The sequence below is a fragment of the Physeter macrocephalus genome, chromosome 14 (genome assembly GCF_002837175.3).
Source record: "Physeter macrocephalus isolate SW-GA chromosome 14, ASM283717v5, whole genome shotgun sequence".
Classification (NCBI taxonomy): Eukaryota; Metazoa; Chordata; class Mammalia; order Artiodactyla; family Physeteridae; genus Physeter; species Physeter macrocephalus.
Genome location: NC_041227.1, coordinates 75,616,780 through 75,635,489, shown reverse-complemented (window position 1 = coordinate 75,635,489; position 18,710 = coordinate 75,616,780). Strand labels below are relative to the sequence as shown.

Genomic DNA, 18,710 nt, shown 5'->3' with positions numbered 1-18,710 from the left:
ATCCACCTATATAACTAGTAACGGAATACAGAAGAGAATATCACGTTCTATGAAGGCAGTACAAGCATTTTTCATCTCCTCCCAGTAAGAGGAGATGTAGGTCTCCTTACTAGCTGATTGCCAGTCTGGGCTCCACTAGTTCCTGCTTCTGGGTTGTGTGACTGTGGACTCTGATCATGGTATAGTGATTTTCTTAGTTCTTATCTCTCTTTCTCCTGTAATGTAACTTTTGCCTTCATCTGCAGAATATCGTGTGCTTTCATCTGCTCTCACTGATATCATTGAATGACATATTTGTCTGTTTCCAATGCCTTTTCTGATGCTTTGTTCAAAAAAGTTAATTGAAGAATGCTAGCTGCCTCATCTTTTAACAATAATTAAGTGAGGAGAGAAAGTGAGAAAAGGAAAACAGGGCAGGAATAAATAAGATGGAGCCAGGGATAAGATGGCATTAGAAATTGCCCACTGTAAACTGCTGTTTACTGGCAAAAGGTAGCCCACAGTTTGGCTTTGAGAAACCTCAGCAGCCAAAGCAAGAAGAAAACAAGATCAGTTACGTGATTTGCAGTGTATCTCGGGTAAAAGCAAACTACTATAGTGGCTTAGGAGAAATCCAGCTATTCTTGGGATCAAGAAGGAAGAGAAATTTATACTCATAAGAGCAAAGCTTGGGCTTCCCTGGTGGCGAAGTGGTTAAGAATCCGCCTGCCAATGAAGGGGACACAGGTTTGAGCCCTGGTCCCGGAAGATCCCACATGCCGCGGAGCAACTAAGACTGTGCGCCACAACTACTGAGCCTGCGCTCTAGAGCCCTTTGTCCACAATAAGAGAAGCCACCGCAATGAGAAGCCCGCGCACCGCAACAAAGAGCAGCCCCAGCTCGCCACAACTAGAGAAAGCGCGCACGCAGCAACGAAGACCCAACGCAGCCAAAAATAATAAATAAATAAAATTTAAAAAAGTAAGAGCAAAGCTTAACTTAGCATACTTAATTTGCAAGACAAGCCAGGTTACAGTGACCTGGGTATTTCCTGCTTATGCCTCTGAAAATCATAAGCAAAACTTAAATTGTTACCCCAAATTGATATGAAGTAACCGCTAACCAATTCCCTTTCATTTAAGAAAATTCTAATATTGTAACCAATCGCTGTGAAGAATAAACAGTCACTGCCTCCACACTATATAAGATACTTTAAAACAATATACTTCTGAGCCTCATTCCTTGTTTTGGTTTGAGTGCTCCCAGTTTGCAACTGTCTTTTTGGTGTGTGCACAATAAACTTTTACTAATTACCACCTCAGTGATTCAGTGGTTTTACTTTTTTTTTTTTTGTCTGAACTCTTGACGATTCTAAATGTAAAAAGGGAAATACAGATACTACATTTCACCAAACATACCGCAGTGTCAATTTAAGCGTCTCAAGGTCTCTCTGGAGATACTAGGGGATTTTCTGCATTTCTTCATTCCCATAAGGTAGACCACGGCGCGAGCAAGGCATTCTCAAAACTCCATCCCTGATTTGAGTGAAAATTCACAACATACGCTAAAAAAATAACGCCTGGAGTATCCAAGGATATATGCCACTCAGAGTGGAGCCGGTGAGCCTCATTCATCTTCGTCACTTGTAAGACAGTGATTCTTGTGCCTGTCGAAGAGCTTTGCAAACGGATACAAAAATGAGACTATTAAAGATGGGATCCCGAGAGGGTAAGTTGCTTATCTCTAGTGAAAATCTGTGCTTCGCGGCTCCTCTTGCTGCAACCTGTTGGCTTCGGAGTTACTATGAACCTCAAATCCCAGCACCCGGCCCTCCTACCCAATAAATGCAGACGTAGCCGTTAAAAAAAAAAAAAAGGATGGGATCCCCTTGGCTAGAGAGGCCCTGAATAGACGGCTCCTCTGACTTTGCAAGTATGCAGAGCTTCAGCCTCCACTCTCCCCAGCCCGGAGGGGGGACTCTCTCCAGACGCGCTCAGCCTTCCACTGGGGGCGCCGAGGAAACGCCTCTCTGCTCTCCCGCATTCTGATAGGCCCGCAAGACTGAGGCTGCGAAAAGAGTCACGGCCCTATTGGCTGGAGGGCGCGGCCCGCGCGAGGCTTCCTGGGAGATGTAGTCCCCGGAGCCGTTGGGGACTCTAGGGTCTGACATCAGAGGTTTCGGCCGCCAGAGCTGACGGCTGTGGTAAAGCGGTGGGTGTGTCTGGGGACGGGGTGAGGGGAGTGGCGAGGATTCAGGTGAAGAAACCGAAGAGTCCATTAAAGAGAAGTGAGGGTTGCGGGCTCGCAGAAAGGTACGGACGTACTTCGAACTGGGGCGCAGAGCGTTGGGGGTGAGGGAGCGCAAGTTCCACGGCCAATCAGACACTAGCAACTGTTGTCTTAGCAAGCGCTCCGGACACCTAAGACCCCGCCCCCTGCCCCCACTCTAAGAAAAGGGACGGGCTCGGGCTGTTTAAATAGCTGTGGAGTTGGGTGGGGAAGAGGGTTGGCTGGGTTTTCTCCCCGGCTCTAGCGTTGTTGTACTTGCGGCTCGGTGGGCGGGGAATGGCCGCGTTACTGGAGGTTGGACTGGGATCCCGGGCCGGCGCCTCATCTCCCCGCCGGTTGGCCCACAGCCCCTCTGGGGCGGGGTCTGGGGCGGGCACTTTCCTCCTGCGGTGAGGCGAGGACCTCCGGGATTCCTAGAGAGGACTCGGAAGTGCTCTCGGGGGTGGGGTTTATGGCTCTACCCGCCGGTCAGGGAAAGCTTGGACTTGCTTACTTCCGGCGAAGAAGTGTTGCGAAGTGTCGACTTCGGCTTTCTCTCTGTTTGTAAGAAGAAACCCTTCTTCCCAGCCTTGGCTGCGGGAGCTTGGTCTTCCAGGGGAGCTCCCCGGGACTGTGGCCTTGAGGAAAGGGAATGGCCTTTGTGTACAGACGAGGGTCCTGTCCCTAACCTTGACCGGGCCGGTTTCCGTGGATCGGGGTCAGGAGCGATTGTGGGCAATCCAGGTGCAAAATCTGTACTTAAAACCTTGGCTCTCTTCGGGACCCATGAAGTTTCCCGTTGGTCTGTCAAGCTCTTAGGGCTTGAGGGACAGGACCAATTTTGACCATTGTCATGTTTTTGACCTCTGTTCTGACTTAAGTTTGGCTTGTGGTAGAGAGAAGGAACGGCTGCGTCTGGACTAGTTAGTAAGTCTCGTCTTGTTATTTACATGAAATTTAATGTTCTTCACCACAAAAATTGTATTTCATGAGGTCCTACGTCAGAGTTTTATTGCTCTCCTTTACACTTTTTTTTTTTTTTTTTGCGTTACGCGGGCCTCTCACTGTTGTGGCCTCTTCCCGTTGCGGAGCACAGGCTCCGGACGCGCAGGCCCAGCGGCCGTGGCTCACGGGTCCAGCCGCTCCGCGGCATGTGGGATCTTCCCGGACCGGGGCACGAACCCACGCCCCCTGCATCGGCAGGCGGACTCTCAACCACTGCGCCACCAGGGAAGCCCTCTCCTTTACACTTTTTAAATGTTGGAAATATTCTCCGTTGGTCATTATTTTGTGGGTGGAGTGATGGCTGTCTTGTAATTTCTAAGGAAATTACTCTGTTGAGTGATCATCTTTAGGATAGATGACCTCTTTATCATCTCTTTGCTAATAACGATTTCCAATATATCAGTAGGTTGCACGCTAAGGAAAGTGTCCTTCAGAAGATCTCAAAGAGCAGAAAACAAGTTTGGTCCGTGTAACCCAGCTTACCTGGAAAGAGATCCCTCTGAGTTGGAATGATAATGACAGGATCTGGGGAAGTTATAGACTTAGACCCTCCCGCGGAGACGTCACCAGAGCAAGAAGACCTTCTGATAGTGAAGGTGGAAGAAGAAGATTGCACCTGGATGAGGGAGTACAATCCGCCCGTGTTTGAGACTTTCTACCAGCGCTTCAAGCACTTCCAGTACCATGAAGCGTCAGGCCCCCGGGAGGCCCTCAGCCAGCTCCGGGTGCTCTGCTGTGAGTGGCTGCGGCCCGAGCTGCACACCAAGGAGCAGATCCTGGAGCTGCTGGTGCTGGAGCAGTTCCTGACCATCCTGCCTGAAGAGTTCCAGACCTGGGTGAGAGAACATCACCCGGAAAACGGAGAAGAGGCTGTGGCCGTGGTAGAAAATATAGAAAGAGAACTAGAGGAACGCAGACAACAGGTGAGTGAAAGAGGAGACCTTAGGGCAATGAGGAAGGAGAGGAAGAGAGTTGAGGAGCTGCTGAGCAGGGGTGAGATCCTTAGCGCCCTGGTGCTTCATTCATATTCTTTTGTTCTCCTGGGATTAGGTGCACTGTGGAGATTTCCTGCCACTCCAGCAAAGAGAAGCAGTATGCAGTTTGTTAATCTGGAGAAGACAGTCTGCGATTTTATTTCTATTTTAAATTACTGTATTTATTTTTTGAGTGGTGACATAATACAAAATTCAAAAGGTACATAAGGTTGTAATGAAAAGTAAGTGTCCCTCCCACCCCTAATTCCCCAGCCGCCTGAGTTCTCCTCACCAGAGGCAACCATTGTCCCATGATACTTGTCTATCCTTACAGAGATACACTGTATTCTGTGTATATCAGAGTATATGTGTATGACTTGTTTTTAAAAAAACACAAATGTTTTTATATCATTGTGCACTCTGCCTCTTGCTTTTTTTCTTATAGTATATCCTGGCTTGTTCTATGTTAGTGCAAAGAGAGCTGCCTCACTCTTCGAAACTGCATTGTGTTCCATTGTATGGATGTACCATAATTTAACTCCTGTTGAAGGCCATTACCTTGTTCTTTTAGATTGTTTCTGAATCTTTACTGCAACAGACTTTGCTGCAATGAATATCCTTTATATACATCATTAGTTGTAGAATCAAAGCTTAGAAGTCAAATTGTTGGCTCAGAGCCCATACTTATTGCATTTGTAGTTTGGACAGCTGTTGACAGATTGCTCTCTGCAGAGGTTATACCAGCTTATATTCCCAACAGCCATGTATGAGAGAAAGTTTTTGCTTGCAGCCTGCTAACACGATGTTATCCAACTTTTTGATTACTGTCAATCTGAAAGATGCAATATTTCTGTGCAATTTTATTATGCATTTTTTCTTATTGTTTTAGAAGGTTGTGCATATACCCTTTTCTGTGACCTATCTGTTTATATTAACCTGTTAGAAAAAGTAAGCACTGTGTCTGCCATCTGAGCTGCAAGAGTTATTTTCCCGCTTTGCTGTTTGTCTTTGCTTATGGAGATTTTTGCTTTGCTGGGTTTTTTATTTTTATGCAGTCAGTTTAAATCTTTTAATTTATGGTTTCTGGGAATTGTGCCATAATTAGAAAGGCCCTCTCCACCACAGTATTACAAGAAACTTACCGTTTCTTCTCCACGTTTTTGTTATGGTTGTTGTTGTTTTTGTTTTACCCTTTGAAATGATAGATCCATCTGGAATTCATTTTGGTGTAGGGTGTTTGGTGTGGTTATAGCTTAATTTTTTTTCCAGATGTCTATCCAGTTGCCCCAGCAACTTATACAGCAATCCCTTTTTTTCTTTCTCTGATTAAAATGCCATCTTTATTACATACCAGATTTTTACATGTATTTGGGTCCATTTCTGGTCTTTTTATTCTATTTTATTGATTTTACTGTCTGTTTACATATCAGTATTTCAGTTATCTGAGTTATGTAAAGTGTTTTGGTCAATAGGTCTGCCCTCCCCCTTCCAAATTTTTTTTTCAATTTTTTTTTTTTTCCATATGAACTTTAGAATTATTTAGCTTCTACCACTCCAAAAATCCTGTCACTATTTTTTGCTGGGATTGCATGAAATCAGATGTTAATTTAGGGAGGTTCCGTATCTTTACATTGTTATGTCTTCTTGTCCTTTCTTACTTATGTATCACCTGATTCTGTCTACCTCCCTCTTGTTGCTAGGCTCACATTTCTGAAACTTTAATTTTTTTTTTTTTTTTTTTTTATAGCACAGAAACAAAAATCATGGGATCCTAGGTGTACAAGACTTTGAAGCTAGTTAGAGAATTTCCCTCATTCTTCAGAGCCATTGCCCTTCAGTGTAAGGTACCAGTCTCATTATTCTTCCCCTCTGGGTCAGGGGCACTTCAGTACTCCAGAACATCCTCAGGCTCTTCAGCTGGGTTAGCTCACTCCATGAGGCGAGGGGACAGCAGAGGGTGTTGCTGGGGACCTGCCGCCAGACCCTGCAGCTGAGCTGAATGATTGTCCTGCAGACCGGAGTGTTCGAACCTTTCTATTGCTTCTGTCAGGACAGGAAGTAAAGGTTCCTGGTGCCATCTGGTTATTCCTTTTTGAAACCTTTTTGGGACATTAGCGGACAAACCTTTCCCTACTTTTTTATGGCAATAAATATTCAAAATCATAGTTTAAAACAGAAAGCATTTTTAAATGGATGACTTACAGCAGATATCACACATTGACCCCTGTCATTGGGATATGCACCCCATCTGTGGAAGGAGCACAGAGATCATTTCTTGATGGTAGGTCTGGTAGGTAGGATCTGAGACCCAGAGAGGGGGGTTTTCCTGAGGGCCTGCACAGCTCACTGTGTTTGCCTTTCTCTCTGCCTGCCCTCTGCATCCCTGGCATTGTTTCTCACCTTTATCTCCAGGTAGTTCTTGTCTCTAGCAAGCCTTTTCCCAGGCTTTATCCTCTACCCCATCTCCTTGGTTTCTCTGTCCTACTCTCAGGGGTCCTCAAGGGCTGCTTTGCTTCTTTGTTGCCCAGGGGCCCTTTGATGTACTTGGCATTATCTTAACTCTTGTCCTGAGCAGGTCCACAAGGACACACACACTTCCACGCAGAGTCATATTTGCCACAGCCGTGTTGCCGCCGCCTCTTAATGTAACACTCCTGTGCCACGTTTTGCCAGTACTGGGAGAGTTAAAACTGAAAGTGCTTTGAAACATAAGGGACGGCGGCGGGGTTGGGGGCGGGGAGGGCAATTCTATCTCAAAGCCGGATCTTATTACCTGCTAGGATGGCACTGAGCTAGTACCTTCCAGAAGAGGTAGATTTTAGAGACTGGTTGTGTACCCTAGGGTTGTGCAAGAACAAAGAGCAGAAAGACGGAGACACACCGCTCTTGTGGTTGGTCTGTCCTACTTGAACCTGCTCGTCTGGGGCTTTGAGGGTGACTTCCTGTGTCCTGTGTTGACCTTTCCAAGCTCGTTTCTCACTGTCTCCCCGCTTCACTCAAGTTGGCCCACACTGGCTTTCTGCCTGAGGGTCTTTGCTTATGTCATTCTGTCTGCCTGGGACACTGCTGGCTTTTCCCTTGGATGGCTTCTTTCCTCTTCTACGTGTTGACTTCAGTGACGCTTCCTCAGAAGAACCTTCCTTGGCCACCCAGTCTAAAGTAGGTCTCATCTCTTCTGCCTCATGGCACCACTTTCTTCTCCTTTTTCACGTATAACACAGTTTGTAACTGTGTATTTGTTGGTGTGTCGCTGTGTCTAATGGAAGTCGTCTTCAACTACAACGTGTTTATGCAGCAATTGCGTAATTAGTCCTGGCTCGTTGTAGATGCACGTGAAATACTTGGCCAAGGAGTGAATGAAAGAGTAACGTGACCTTGCTGGGTTCCTTCATAGCCTTTCCTGTAACGTGCTGATTGGTGTGATTGTGGTTGTCAGATCGTGGCGTGTGCTGAAGTGCTTCCTCCGAAGGTCGTGCCGCCTGGAGCCGGGCCCGAGTCCTTCAGTCACCAGCTCCTGCCCGTGGACCCGCAGCCTGAACACGAGCCGCAGAGGCCTCATCTTCTGGAGGAAAACAGTGAGGATCTGGGCTTCAGTGGAACGGGTGTGGGCTCCCTGCCGTGTGGGTAAGCGGTATCTGTAGAGACCTGGGGCTGGGCAGCCTCTCCGCAGTCAGTGGATCTGGAGGTTGGGAAGGGATGGGGGCCTGGAATCAGGTCCCTGGTCAGCTCGAAGGCTGGCTAGGAGTCGTACCAATAACCAGTGTCCTTCAAGAGCTATGCTGCAGATGACGACAACTCTAAGTGCAGGTACTGTTAAAAGATGTACAGAAGTCTTTTACAAAAGTATTATCATGGTTTTGCAGCAGTTTTCCAGCTCTACCTCATTCATTTTGTTGTCCTAAGGCTCAGGTAGACAAAGCTCTCCAGTTCCTCGCTGCACTTCTGGCTGTTCAGCCATTCATGTGAAAGCTGATTTTAAGCCATGCTTCACGAGGACCTTTAGAGCATCTGTTCTCTCTTTCTCTCCTTCCCTCTCTCTTGCCCTCACTGTATTAACCTGTATGAGATACATCAAGGAAGAAAAGTGCGCAGCTGAGTATCTCATTTATGATGGTATATGTCCACAAGTCTAATGTCCCTAGTCGGAAAACTCTTGCTATCAGATATATTTTAGAATTTAGAATTTTTCAGATTTAGTAAGATGATCTGATTTACATACAGTGTACTACCATCAGGATTTGAAGTGTGACCCCATAATCACACATTAATTTAGTATTTCGGCAGTGAAATGTATGCCTAGTTACAGTAAGTGTATTAAATAAAAACTTCAAATAGCTTCATATCAGTTCTGGTCAGGTTTTGCTGTCAAATTAGTTCAATGGCCAACTTAATGGAAAAAAAAAAAAACTTTTGGTATTTAAAGGTTTGGGATTTCGGAATGTGAAGAAGGAATTGTGAACTCGAATTTCCTGTTTGGCCCCAGCCTTTCTTCCGGGCTCCTCTTAGTGGTCGGCCTTGAAGTCTCACTGCTCTAAGCTTTTCCAGCTTTCCTTTCGCTGTGGTAACAGTAACTATTACTTATGTGGTGTTTACTGTGTGTCAGAAGCTGTTCTAAGCTGCTTTACCTGTATGAACTCATTTAACCCTCAGTGTAGTACCAGGAAAAACAGTCTTCACCATTTAACATCTGGGGCCAATGGGTCCTTTCTATTTTTTAAAAAAATATTTTTAAGTCATTTTATGAATACTTACAGAAGAATCAAAAGATAATGAAAAGGGGCTTCCCTGGTGGCGCAGTGGTTGCGCGTCCGCCTGCCGATGCAGGGGAACCGGGTTCGCGCCCCGGTCTGGGAGGATCCCACATGCCGCGGAGCGGCTGGGCCCGTGAGCCATGGCCGCTGGGCCTGCGCATCCGGAGCCTGTGCTCCGCAACGGGAGAGGCCACAACAGAGGGAGGCCCGCATACCACAAAAAAAAAAAGATAATGAAAAATAAATCTTAAAGGAACTTTAGTAAGAATTAAACCTCTTTGTATCAAGTATGTTTTGATAATATAAAAATCATAATAAAATGAGAGAATACTGTCACTCAATACCACCCCTTTAGCAAAATGAATATGTCCTTTTATCAAGATGGGATGGTCCAGAATCTTGTTGCAAAATATTACGTGATGAAGTCCTTCCTGTTGAATGATCGGATAAGGTGTCATAGCTCCTTTTTGGAATTAGAAATGTAGTGTTTATCGTTGTTTCTTGAGTGTGGGAAGATTCATCTAGGATATTGTCATTGGCAGGCTCTGTCAGCTTTCTCCTATGCCTTCAGTTTCATACTGTCTTTAGCACACTGCTCTCTGTGTCATCTTCTCATTCACCTACTAGTAGTGAAACGTCTTCCACGGCACATTTTCTTCTCTTTGTCGATATGGGTGGGTGGAAAGTGAGAAATTCTGAATTCTCGACTATGGTCAATGAAGGCTAAAAACAGGTGTCAACAGCCTTAAACTTTCTTGAAGATGATGCAGAACTCTGGGGAATGTATTTAATACTTTGAGAACAGTGAAGAACAATGGTTTATTTCACTATTGCCTGATCCTGAATATTTCTTTTATTCTCCCATTTTCTTATAATTTTAGTCTTTTCGTGCTAACATTAAGACTCATTAATGAATAATTAGTAAAAATGAACTAATTCCGAGGATGATGAACTAGAAGAGTTCTTCATGTGCAGGAGATAGAAGATCATTCAGATCCCAAAATGTATCCTAGATTTGTAAAAAGGTCCAGTGGATCCGTATGGAAATTACAAGATAAGAGTTTTATTTTTTAATAATACTAACATTTTCTTTTTGTTCTTCAGAAGACCTCTAAAGGAATAAAAGTCGTGTCATTCCAGTCTTTAAAAATAGTTGAAACTGTCCAAAAGAAGAGAACCCCCAAACCCAAAATTGTATCTAGTAGACCTAGCTGGCATTCCAAGGGTTAATGCCCACAGTAACCCATGGACTAGATATTATTGTTATTCTCATATTAGAAATTAAGAAGCTGAGGCCCTCAGAAGTTAAATCATTTGTTCAAAGTCCCAAAGCTATTACACGACAGAGCTGGGATGCTACCCCAAGCAGGCTGGCTGTAACTCTGCACGTTTACCCCCTACTGAGCTGCGCTGCCTGCTTTACCTCCAGACTCTCCCAGCGCAGAGCCGTGTTCCCTTCTGATCACTGTCATCTTCCTTCACACGCAGAGTCTCGTCAGATCAGGCTGCTCGTCTTTGCTCCCTCAGGGCTGCTTCTCTTCTCTGCCCTGTTAGTTAGACCCTGGCCACTTTCCTTATTCCAACAAAAAAAATACTGGGTTGGTTTGTTTTACACCCTGGAAGATACTGCGTCCTTCATGCCTTTGATGGCACCGAAAGCTGGCTTTCCATCTCTGGGACTTATTTGATCTTGAGAGGGCCAAAGTTGCTTACTTAAAAGTTAGAAATGGGCTTCCCTGGTGGCGCAGTGGTTGCGCGTCCGCCTGCCGATGCAGGGGAACCGGGTTCGCGCCCCGGTCTGGGAGGATCCCGCGTGCCGCGGAGCGGCTGGGCCCGTGAGCCATGGCCGCTGAGCCTGCGCGTCCGGAGCCTGTGCTCCGCAACGGGAGAGGCCACAACAGAGGGAGGCCCGCGTACCGCAAAAAAAAAAAAAAAAAAAAAAAAAAAGTTAGAAACAACAGGTTTCACAGGAACTTCAAAAAAAATAAGTGGGATTATTTAGAATGTAATTATTCTCATTATTCCAATTATGACTGGAACATAATTACTGTTTGTGTGTAGACTGTGTTCATTCCTCTCTTTCACGTCTTATTTTGACTGTAACCACACTCCTGGGTTCGGATCCTGTGTCTGTTTTCGGCTTTCATTTCTAACCACGATCTCCTCTATTTTGGGTCTTTGCTCCTTACTTCCTGGTCCTTGGACACAGGCAAGCTACATATGCACATACACCTCTGCGACTGGGGACACCACAGAAAGGTCTAAATCGTCGTGTTAAGGGTTGATACCAGGTGGATCTCCAAGTCAGGGTGCATGTAGACAGATCCGGATGCACCATGAATCTTGGACAAAGGAGAGCAGAGGTGACAGCAGAGGCTCAGATGTTCACTAGCATCTAGAGACCAGACCCTCCGGGCCTTGCACACGTGATTCACTCGACCCAGAAAGCACCCTCATCCCGCCTCACCCCACCCCACGCCTGCTTCCAGAGTCACTTCCTGTGGAAGGGCTTTCCGGGCACTCCCACCTCCTGCTCTCCACTCTGTAGATGCCCCTGCCTCTGGGTTCCTGCAGGAACCCAGGTGAACTTTGAGGATAATACTCTTTACCCTGTGCCGGGAGTAAAGCTTCCATGTCTGCCCTCCCCATCAGATGGTGAGGTTTTGGAAGGCAAGAATTGTTTTATCTGCCTATTCTTGGAACACACAGAGTAGACCTAATACAAGCTAGTTGGCTGACTGTAAACCAAATGCAGTCATTTTTTGAAGGGAGAGAACGTGAACTAAGGCCTTGCTGATCAAAGTGTGGTCCACAGAGCTGCAGCACCAGCATCACCGTCGAGCTTGTTAGAAATGCAGAATATGGCGGCCACCCTGGAACCACGGAGGCAGAGTCTGCCCTGTACCAAGACCCCCAGCTGATTTGTTTGCACATTAGAGCTTGGGAAGCCCTGGGCTCTAGGCAGCGCTTCAGCTTCACAGAAGAGTGGGCCTTTGGAGGTTCTTTGAGGTGACTAGGTTTGACCTGGGCAGAGCAGAGAGCATCCTTTGTAGGGGAATGGTACCATCCCCAGTCAGCAGCAGGATTAGCTGGACCAACACAGGGAGTCTAGTTGTTTTCAGGGGAAGAGTGAGTACAGGGTAGGTGTGGGAGGCCCAGAATGTAGAGGGTCTTGACAGCTGAGCAGAAGAATTTGGTCTTGATGCCACAGGGCGCCATTGTGGATTCTTGAGCAAAAGCGGAACATGATGGCAGCTGGAACTGGGTAGAGAGATTCTCACTGACACCTCTTTTTCTCCCCCCCCCAGCCCTTCCTGCTCTCCAAGTTCCCTCCCTTCCCCTGAAGGACAGCCAGGAGCTGACAGCCTCACTTCTCTCAGCTGGGTCCCAGGTGAGCCGTTGTCCCTGTGCCCACATTGAGGACCCATGTCTGATTCTGGACAAGTAGCTGCCTTAAGCCTGAGTCTTTATCAGGGTTCTGTCTCTTTAACCAGAGACCGGGGCCTGTCTTGGCTTTGTGCTTTCCTGTCTCTTTCTGTTCTGCTCCCCCATCCTCTGTGAAGCACAGTCCCTCCCCTTTCTCTTTCCGTAAGGCTCCCAGTGCCTCCCCTCGCTCCAAATATGAACCTAGGGAATATGGGAATTGAGTGGAGGTCTCGTGTTTCAGAAGTTGGTGAAAATTGAAGATGTGGCTGACGTGGCTGTATCCTTCATCCTGGAGGAATGGGGACATTTGGACCAGGCCCAGAAGTCCCTCTATAGGGATGACAGGAAGGAGAATTATGGGAGTATTACTTCCATGGGTAAGAGTGATCTCGTCTGCATGGATTAGGACATCTTCATTTTGTTATTAAGAATATTTATAGCACATCCTGTAAAAGCATGTATGTTTTAATCGCTGTGACTTTGTGTATTTTTTTTTGTCTGTGAAAGAGTAAATCACCCTTCTCTTTTTTTTTCTTATTCAGCTTATTCTGATTATCTCCATCATAATAAGAGTAAGATTGAGGACTGATAATGCTTTGGGGATAGTATCTGCAATCCAGCAAATGTTATGTTTAGCTTAAAACTAACAGCATTGGATCTTAACAGACTTGTGGTAGTGATTGTACTCTGTTCCTTGACAAACTGAATCATTGTTAACGGAATAATTCTCATTTGTGAAAGCCTCTCAGACTTTGCTGAATAACCGTTCATTGAAGTAGTTATTACAGTGTCTCGATAGCATTCATTCTTTTCCTTTCCTCTCACGCATGGGTGGCAACTGTTCACTCTATTACCATTCTCACATCACCGGTACTTGTTTTATGATGTTTGCCTTGGCATCTGCATTTTACATGTCTTATCCCTTCTTGAATTTTGCACCCCAGATAAGATTTTTTTTTTTTTTTTTTTTTGTGGTATGCGGGCCTCTCACTGTTGTGGCCTCTCCCCTTGCGGAGCACAGGCTCCGACACGCAGGCCCAGCGGCCATGGCTCACGGGCCCAGCCGCTCCGCGGCACGTGGGATCCTCCTGGACCGGGGCACGAACCCGCGTCCCCTGCATCGGCAGGCGGACTCTCAACCACTGCGCCACCAGGGAAGCCCCCAGATAAGATTTTGAACCTATTTCTAAGTTATGATCTTGGAAACTAATATTTGATTGTGCTGCCTGGAGCAATTGTAAAAAATCTCAGCACTGTGGCAGACATTTTGAAGCTTATGAATTTTATCTTCTTTTGAGTGAATTCTTTTGGAAGAATCACTATCAAGCACGCTGGTAGACTTCAGATGGAATACATATACTATAATGCCAAATTTCTTTTGAAAAACATTATCTCAGTTTGTATCGTTAAGGGTTTAGTTCACTCACAGGCTTTTATTTAAAAAGTAGAATTGGGGCTTCCCTGGTCAAAAAAAAAAAAAAAAAAGAAAAAGAAAAGAAAAGAGAAAAAAAAAAGTAAAATTGACTTCACTCTCAAATTTTCCATTTCCTTTATTACTGTTGATATATATTTGTGTTTTCTTTGAGTTGTTTGCATATGCCCTCTGCTTATTTATCTATTGGGATCTTAGTGGTGGTCTCAAGGAATTATTTATGTAGTATAAATATTATATTTAAAGCAAATTTTTTTCATTCTCTTTTAAAATTAATTTCAAATACCTTTCTTGTCTGATTTGAGTTGATTAGTATTGTTTTATCTTTTTCAATTACTTTATAGGTATTTAATGGGTTTCAGAGTTGCAGAGCTTGGCACAGTTTTTCTGTACCATTCTTCAAGGGGTTTTGAATTGTTACTTTCTGATTTTTTATTTTTTTGGCCGCACCGCATGGCATGCGGAACTTCCCAGCCCAGGGATCAAACCTGTGCCCGCTGCGGAAGAAGTGCGGAGTCTTAACCACTGGACCGCCAGGGAAGTCCTGATTTTTTTCTTTTTTCTCATTATTCATCTTTTTCTTACAATATCTTTACAACTTGAGTAAACTCTTCTACACTAAGAACATGTTCAGTGGTTTCTGCCTCTTCAGCTTCTCTGGGAAGACCACATTTGAGAATTTTCATCCTGTGGGTTCCTAACAGCATCAGAGATGGTCACGATTTTTAAAGTATCCATCAAATTTAGAAGTGAGATTTTTAAAAATTAGTGAATGAATCGTGGAGACAGCCGTTTCAATGCAGTGGCTGGGATGGTGGGGAACAAGAGACAGTTTCTTGGAAGACTGCACAGGAGAGAATTTGAGAAAGCTATTTTAGATAAACTTTCAAGAACATTGTCTGTGAAGGCGAAGCAAAAGAGGGCTGGTCACTGACAGCGTACCTGGTGTAGATGGATGGCTGGTTTTTGTATGTTGTCTTTGTTAACGGGAGAAGTTTTAAGCACACTGAAATGTCACTGGGCGAGAGCTGGTGGGGAGTGAGTATGAAATGCTAGAGCGAGGAAGAGCAGATAATCGGTGCGGGGAGGTCCCTGGAAAACAGAATGGCCTGGTGAGGCCCCGTTGGGAGGAAAGATTGACCTTGGTGAGGGGGAGGGTCAGCTCTTCCGCTGTGAGGCAAGGGGAGGACGGGAGAATCAGGCTGCCAGCATGCTGACACTTGTGGTTGTAGGATGTCCAAGGAGGTCTTGACTGGATAGTTTAGACTCTCCCTGAAATAGACAGAGTCACCTGTTGCGAGTGAGCAGGTGATGGAGTGGGTGGTGGAGCAGAGGTTTGAATGCAGAGAGGACTTTTGTTCACACGCACGTGGTAAAAATTATCCGAATAGTTGAAGTGGGTTTAAAGTGAGAAGTGAGTCTCCCGACCCTCAGTCCCTCAGTTTCCCGCACAGACGCAGTGACTGTTACGCTTCCTGATTGCATCTCTAGACACGGTCTGTGTGTAGACAAGTTCGTGCCAAAACACTCTTTTATTTTTAAATACAGTGATCTATCTTGGAGATCACGATGAAGACGTTTTGATGTAGCTGCTGAGAAGAATGAGTGGGAAACTAGCCAGCCTTAGAAATGTAGGATGCCAGTGTGGGGTACCAGTGAGGTTGAAAAGCATGAATTTGTAAAGCACCGAATCTGCTGATTGGGTGTTTTGGAACCAACTCCCTCCCCACCCCCCGCCCCCAATGCATTACTAGGCAGCCAGGCATAGTGTTGAACAAGGAACACAGCTCTCTGTCAAACAGACAAATAAATCAGGAGAATCAACAGAAAGCTCCTCATGTACTCAGAGAAGGGGAGGGGAAAGAGGAAAAAAACAAATCTGTAAGCCAGCTGGTATATCAACCTGTATCATCACCTTCTCTGGAAAAGGGCAATTGTGAATAGTCCCAAAGAGATACACGGAGCTTATCTGATTTTTCTGATTCGCCCCTGGAAAAAGAAAGCCATGAGCTTATTTGCCTTGCTGAACGGGAGAGAGCTCTAATAAGAATAAACTGTGGGCTTCCCTGGTGGCTCAGTGGTTGAGAGTCCTTCTGCCGATGCAGGAGACACGGGTTCGTGCCCCGGTCCGGGAGGATCCCACATGCCGCGGAGCGGCTGGGCCCGTGAGCCATGGCCGCTGAGCCTGCGCGTCCGGAGCCTGCGCTCTGCAGCGGGAGAGGCCACAGCAGTGAGAGGCCCGCGTACCGCAAAAAAAAAAAAAAAAAAGAATAAAATGTGTGGACATAAGTAAATGAGAATAAAAGAAAAAGAAATATTGTGATAGCTGAGATTACTTGCCCAGATAAATGCAGGAGGAAAAAACATCTAAAAAGTTTGGTTTTGTGATAGAGTTCTTTTGTTTATATGTTTGCTTCCACTCTTAAAATGTCTTCTTAGGAAGAGAATTAAGTAAAAATAGTTATAAAATAAATTTAAAGTTGCCTTCATGGTACAAGAATTACAACCTCTCGCTATATCAAAAAAAGGATAGTAATAGTATCTCCCTCAAAGGGTCATTGTAAGGATTAAATGCCATAAAACGGAAAAGCGCTTGAAGGCATGGTGCCTGGTCCATAGTACACACTCTGCAAACATTAGTGCTTAATACCATTTTTATGTAATGTTTGAAAACTACTTTTCTTTCTACAAAACAGCCTTACTGGAAAGTTCTCAGTAGGCCATGATCTATCTTTCTATCCTTTAAAAAGCATTCCCTATTTTTTGGTAACTACTGAAGGTTTGTCCTTGCAAACGATATTAAACGTCAGTGTTTTGAGTGAAATACATGCTGCTGATCCAGTTACACAGGGAACCGGTTGCAGCCTCTTAAATGTCTCTGTTCACCAATGACCACTGAGTGGTGAGCAAGCTCTCGACAGTTGTAGGACTTCTCTGGGTACAGAAAGAACGCCTTTTCCCCTTTAGACTAATTCACACCAAACTGAGATTCTTTGGGGACTGAAAAAGCTAGAAAGATCCTCTTTCTTCTCCAGGCTATGAATAAACAAGAAGAGGAAGGTGAGGACTGGGTTAGCTGCATCACCCAGTATCAGATTTTACTGAGAACAGTTGACATGGCACAGGTGTTCCCAAGCAGGTACTGTACGGATGTACCGTACCCGGAAGATGTGATCGTCATTAAATGGAATGACTGCTCTCCCAGTCTCATCCCCTTGAACCATTCTTGCCGCCTCTGTCTTCCCTAACCTGCCTCAGTTTCCTGCTTCAGTGTTCTTCACCCCACCCCTGTACTGTGAAGTCATTTTGCAGATGGCTTTACAAAGTCACGCCTTGCTTGCACGTGTTGGTTTCATGTAATTATCCGCTATTTCTGAATGCGGGGAATAAGCTAATGTTTCCATTTTCCCTCTATTATCTCAGATTACGAGTCCAGGAACGACAATGTGGAACTCATAGTAAAGCAGATTTCTGATGAAGCCGAATCGCCCTGGATGACCTCAGGAAGCCCTGAAAGAAATGTCCCCCCGAGTCAAGAGTTTGGAGGAGTTAGCGACCCTCACAGCGTGGTAGAAAGGTGGCAGGTCAACCCCCCCGTGGGGAAATCAAGGCAGACCCCTTCCCAGAAAAGAGATCTCGGCGCCATCACAGACGTGAACCGGAAGCCAAACACCAACGGCGAGAGAGGGCACCGATGTAACGACTGCGGGAAATTTTTCCTTCAGGCCTCCAACTTCATCCAGCACCGGCGAATCCACACGGGAGAGAAGCCGTTTAAGTGCGGGGAGTGTGGGAAAAGCTATAACCAGCGCGTGCACCTCACCCAGCACCAGCGCGTGCACACCGGCGAGAAGCCTTACAAGTGCCAGGTGTGCGGGAAGGCCTTCCGTGTCAGCTCACACCTGGTCCAGCATCACAGCGTGCACAGCGGGGAGAGGCCCTACGGCTGCCCCGAGTGCGGGAAGAGCTTCGGGCGCCACTCCCACCTGATCGAGCACCTCAAGCGCCACTTCAGAGAGAAATCCCAAAGATGTAGGTGTGAGCAGTTTGTCTTCGGAGCATAAACGAGGCAGAAATTGCCTTGTCAGCTTAGAACTATCGGACAGATGGGTGGTGATCCTGGCAGCAGTAGCAGGAAGGGACAGAGTTACCGTCTATTTTATTATCACGTACTTTATGGGGTTTTTTAATTTTTTATTTTTTTACTGAAGATAGTTGATTTACAGTGTTGTGTTAATTACTGCTGTACAGCCGAGATTCAGTTATGCATATATATACTTCTCTTTTTGATATTCTTTTCCATGATGGTTTATCATAGGATATTGAATATAATTCCCTGTGCTCTACAGTAGGCCCTGGTGTTTATCCGGTCTCTACATAGTAGTTTGCATCTGCTCATCGCAACCTCCCAGTCCTTCCCTCCCCCAGCCCCTCCACCTTGGCAACCACCAGCCTGTTCTCTATGTCTGTGTCACTTGTACTTTAATGAATTGTCAGATTAGTTGGCAAAACTCTATGCCCTCCCCACCATCCCCACAGCTTCTCTTTCCCCAGAGGTGCTGCTCTCAGCAATCTTACCTGTTTCTTCCGATAATTCCACACTTTAAAATAATACGGCTGTTGCTTGACCCATCAATTTTAGACATTATCTGTTGACTTTCTATTTCGTAAGTGAGGACTTTGGCTCTCTTACATGCTTCTACCCTCTTCCCCCTTTTCCCAATTTAGTTATTTCACTTACTTTAAAATGATAAAGTAGGGCTTTCCTGGTGGCGCAGTGGTTGAGAGTCCGCCTGCCGATGCAGGGGACGGGGGTTCGTGCCCCGGTCCGGGAAGATCCCACATGCCGCGGAGCGGCTGGGCCCTTGAGCCAT

General features: G+C 45.8%; 1 protein-coding gene across 7 annotated transcripts in view; it reads left to right on the top strand.

The window, feature by feature from the left end:
• The first annotated feature begins 2,161 nt into the window (after positions 1-2,161).
• The window catches only part of ZKSCAN5 (zinc finger with KRAB and SCAN domains 5), a 27,141-nt gene continuing 10,592 nt past the window's right edge, over positions 2,162-18,710 (top strand). The window contains exons 1-6 of one of the 7 annotated variants that reach the window (XM_055089841.1): positions 2,162-2,292; positions 3,657-4,176; positions 7,664-7,802; positions 12,287-12,369; positions 12,646-12,781; positions 17,260-17,868. In XM_055089841.1, coding sequence (XP_054945816.1) covers positions 3,763-4,176; positions 7,664-7,802; positions 12,287-12,369; positions 12,646-12,781; positions 17,260-17,868 — 1,381 coding nt within the window. In that variant the 5' untranslated portion in view covers positions 2,162-2,292; positions 3,657-3,762. Of the gene's footprint in view, positions 2,293-2,775; positions 3,176-3,656; positions 4,177-7,663; positions 7,803-12,286; positions 12,370-12,645; positions 12,782-17,259; positions 17,869-18,710 lie in introns of those variants that run through there. The other 6 variants (XM_055089842.1, XM_055089843.1, XM_007108757.3 and 3 more) reach the window with 6 other exon arrangements.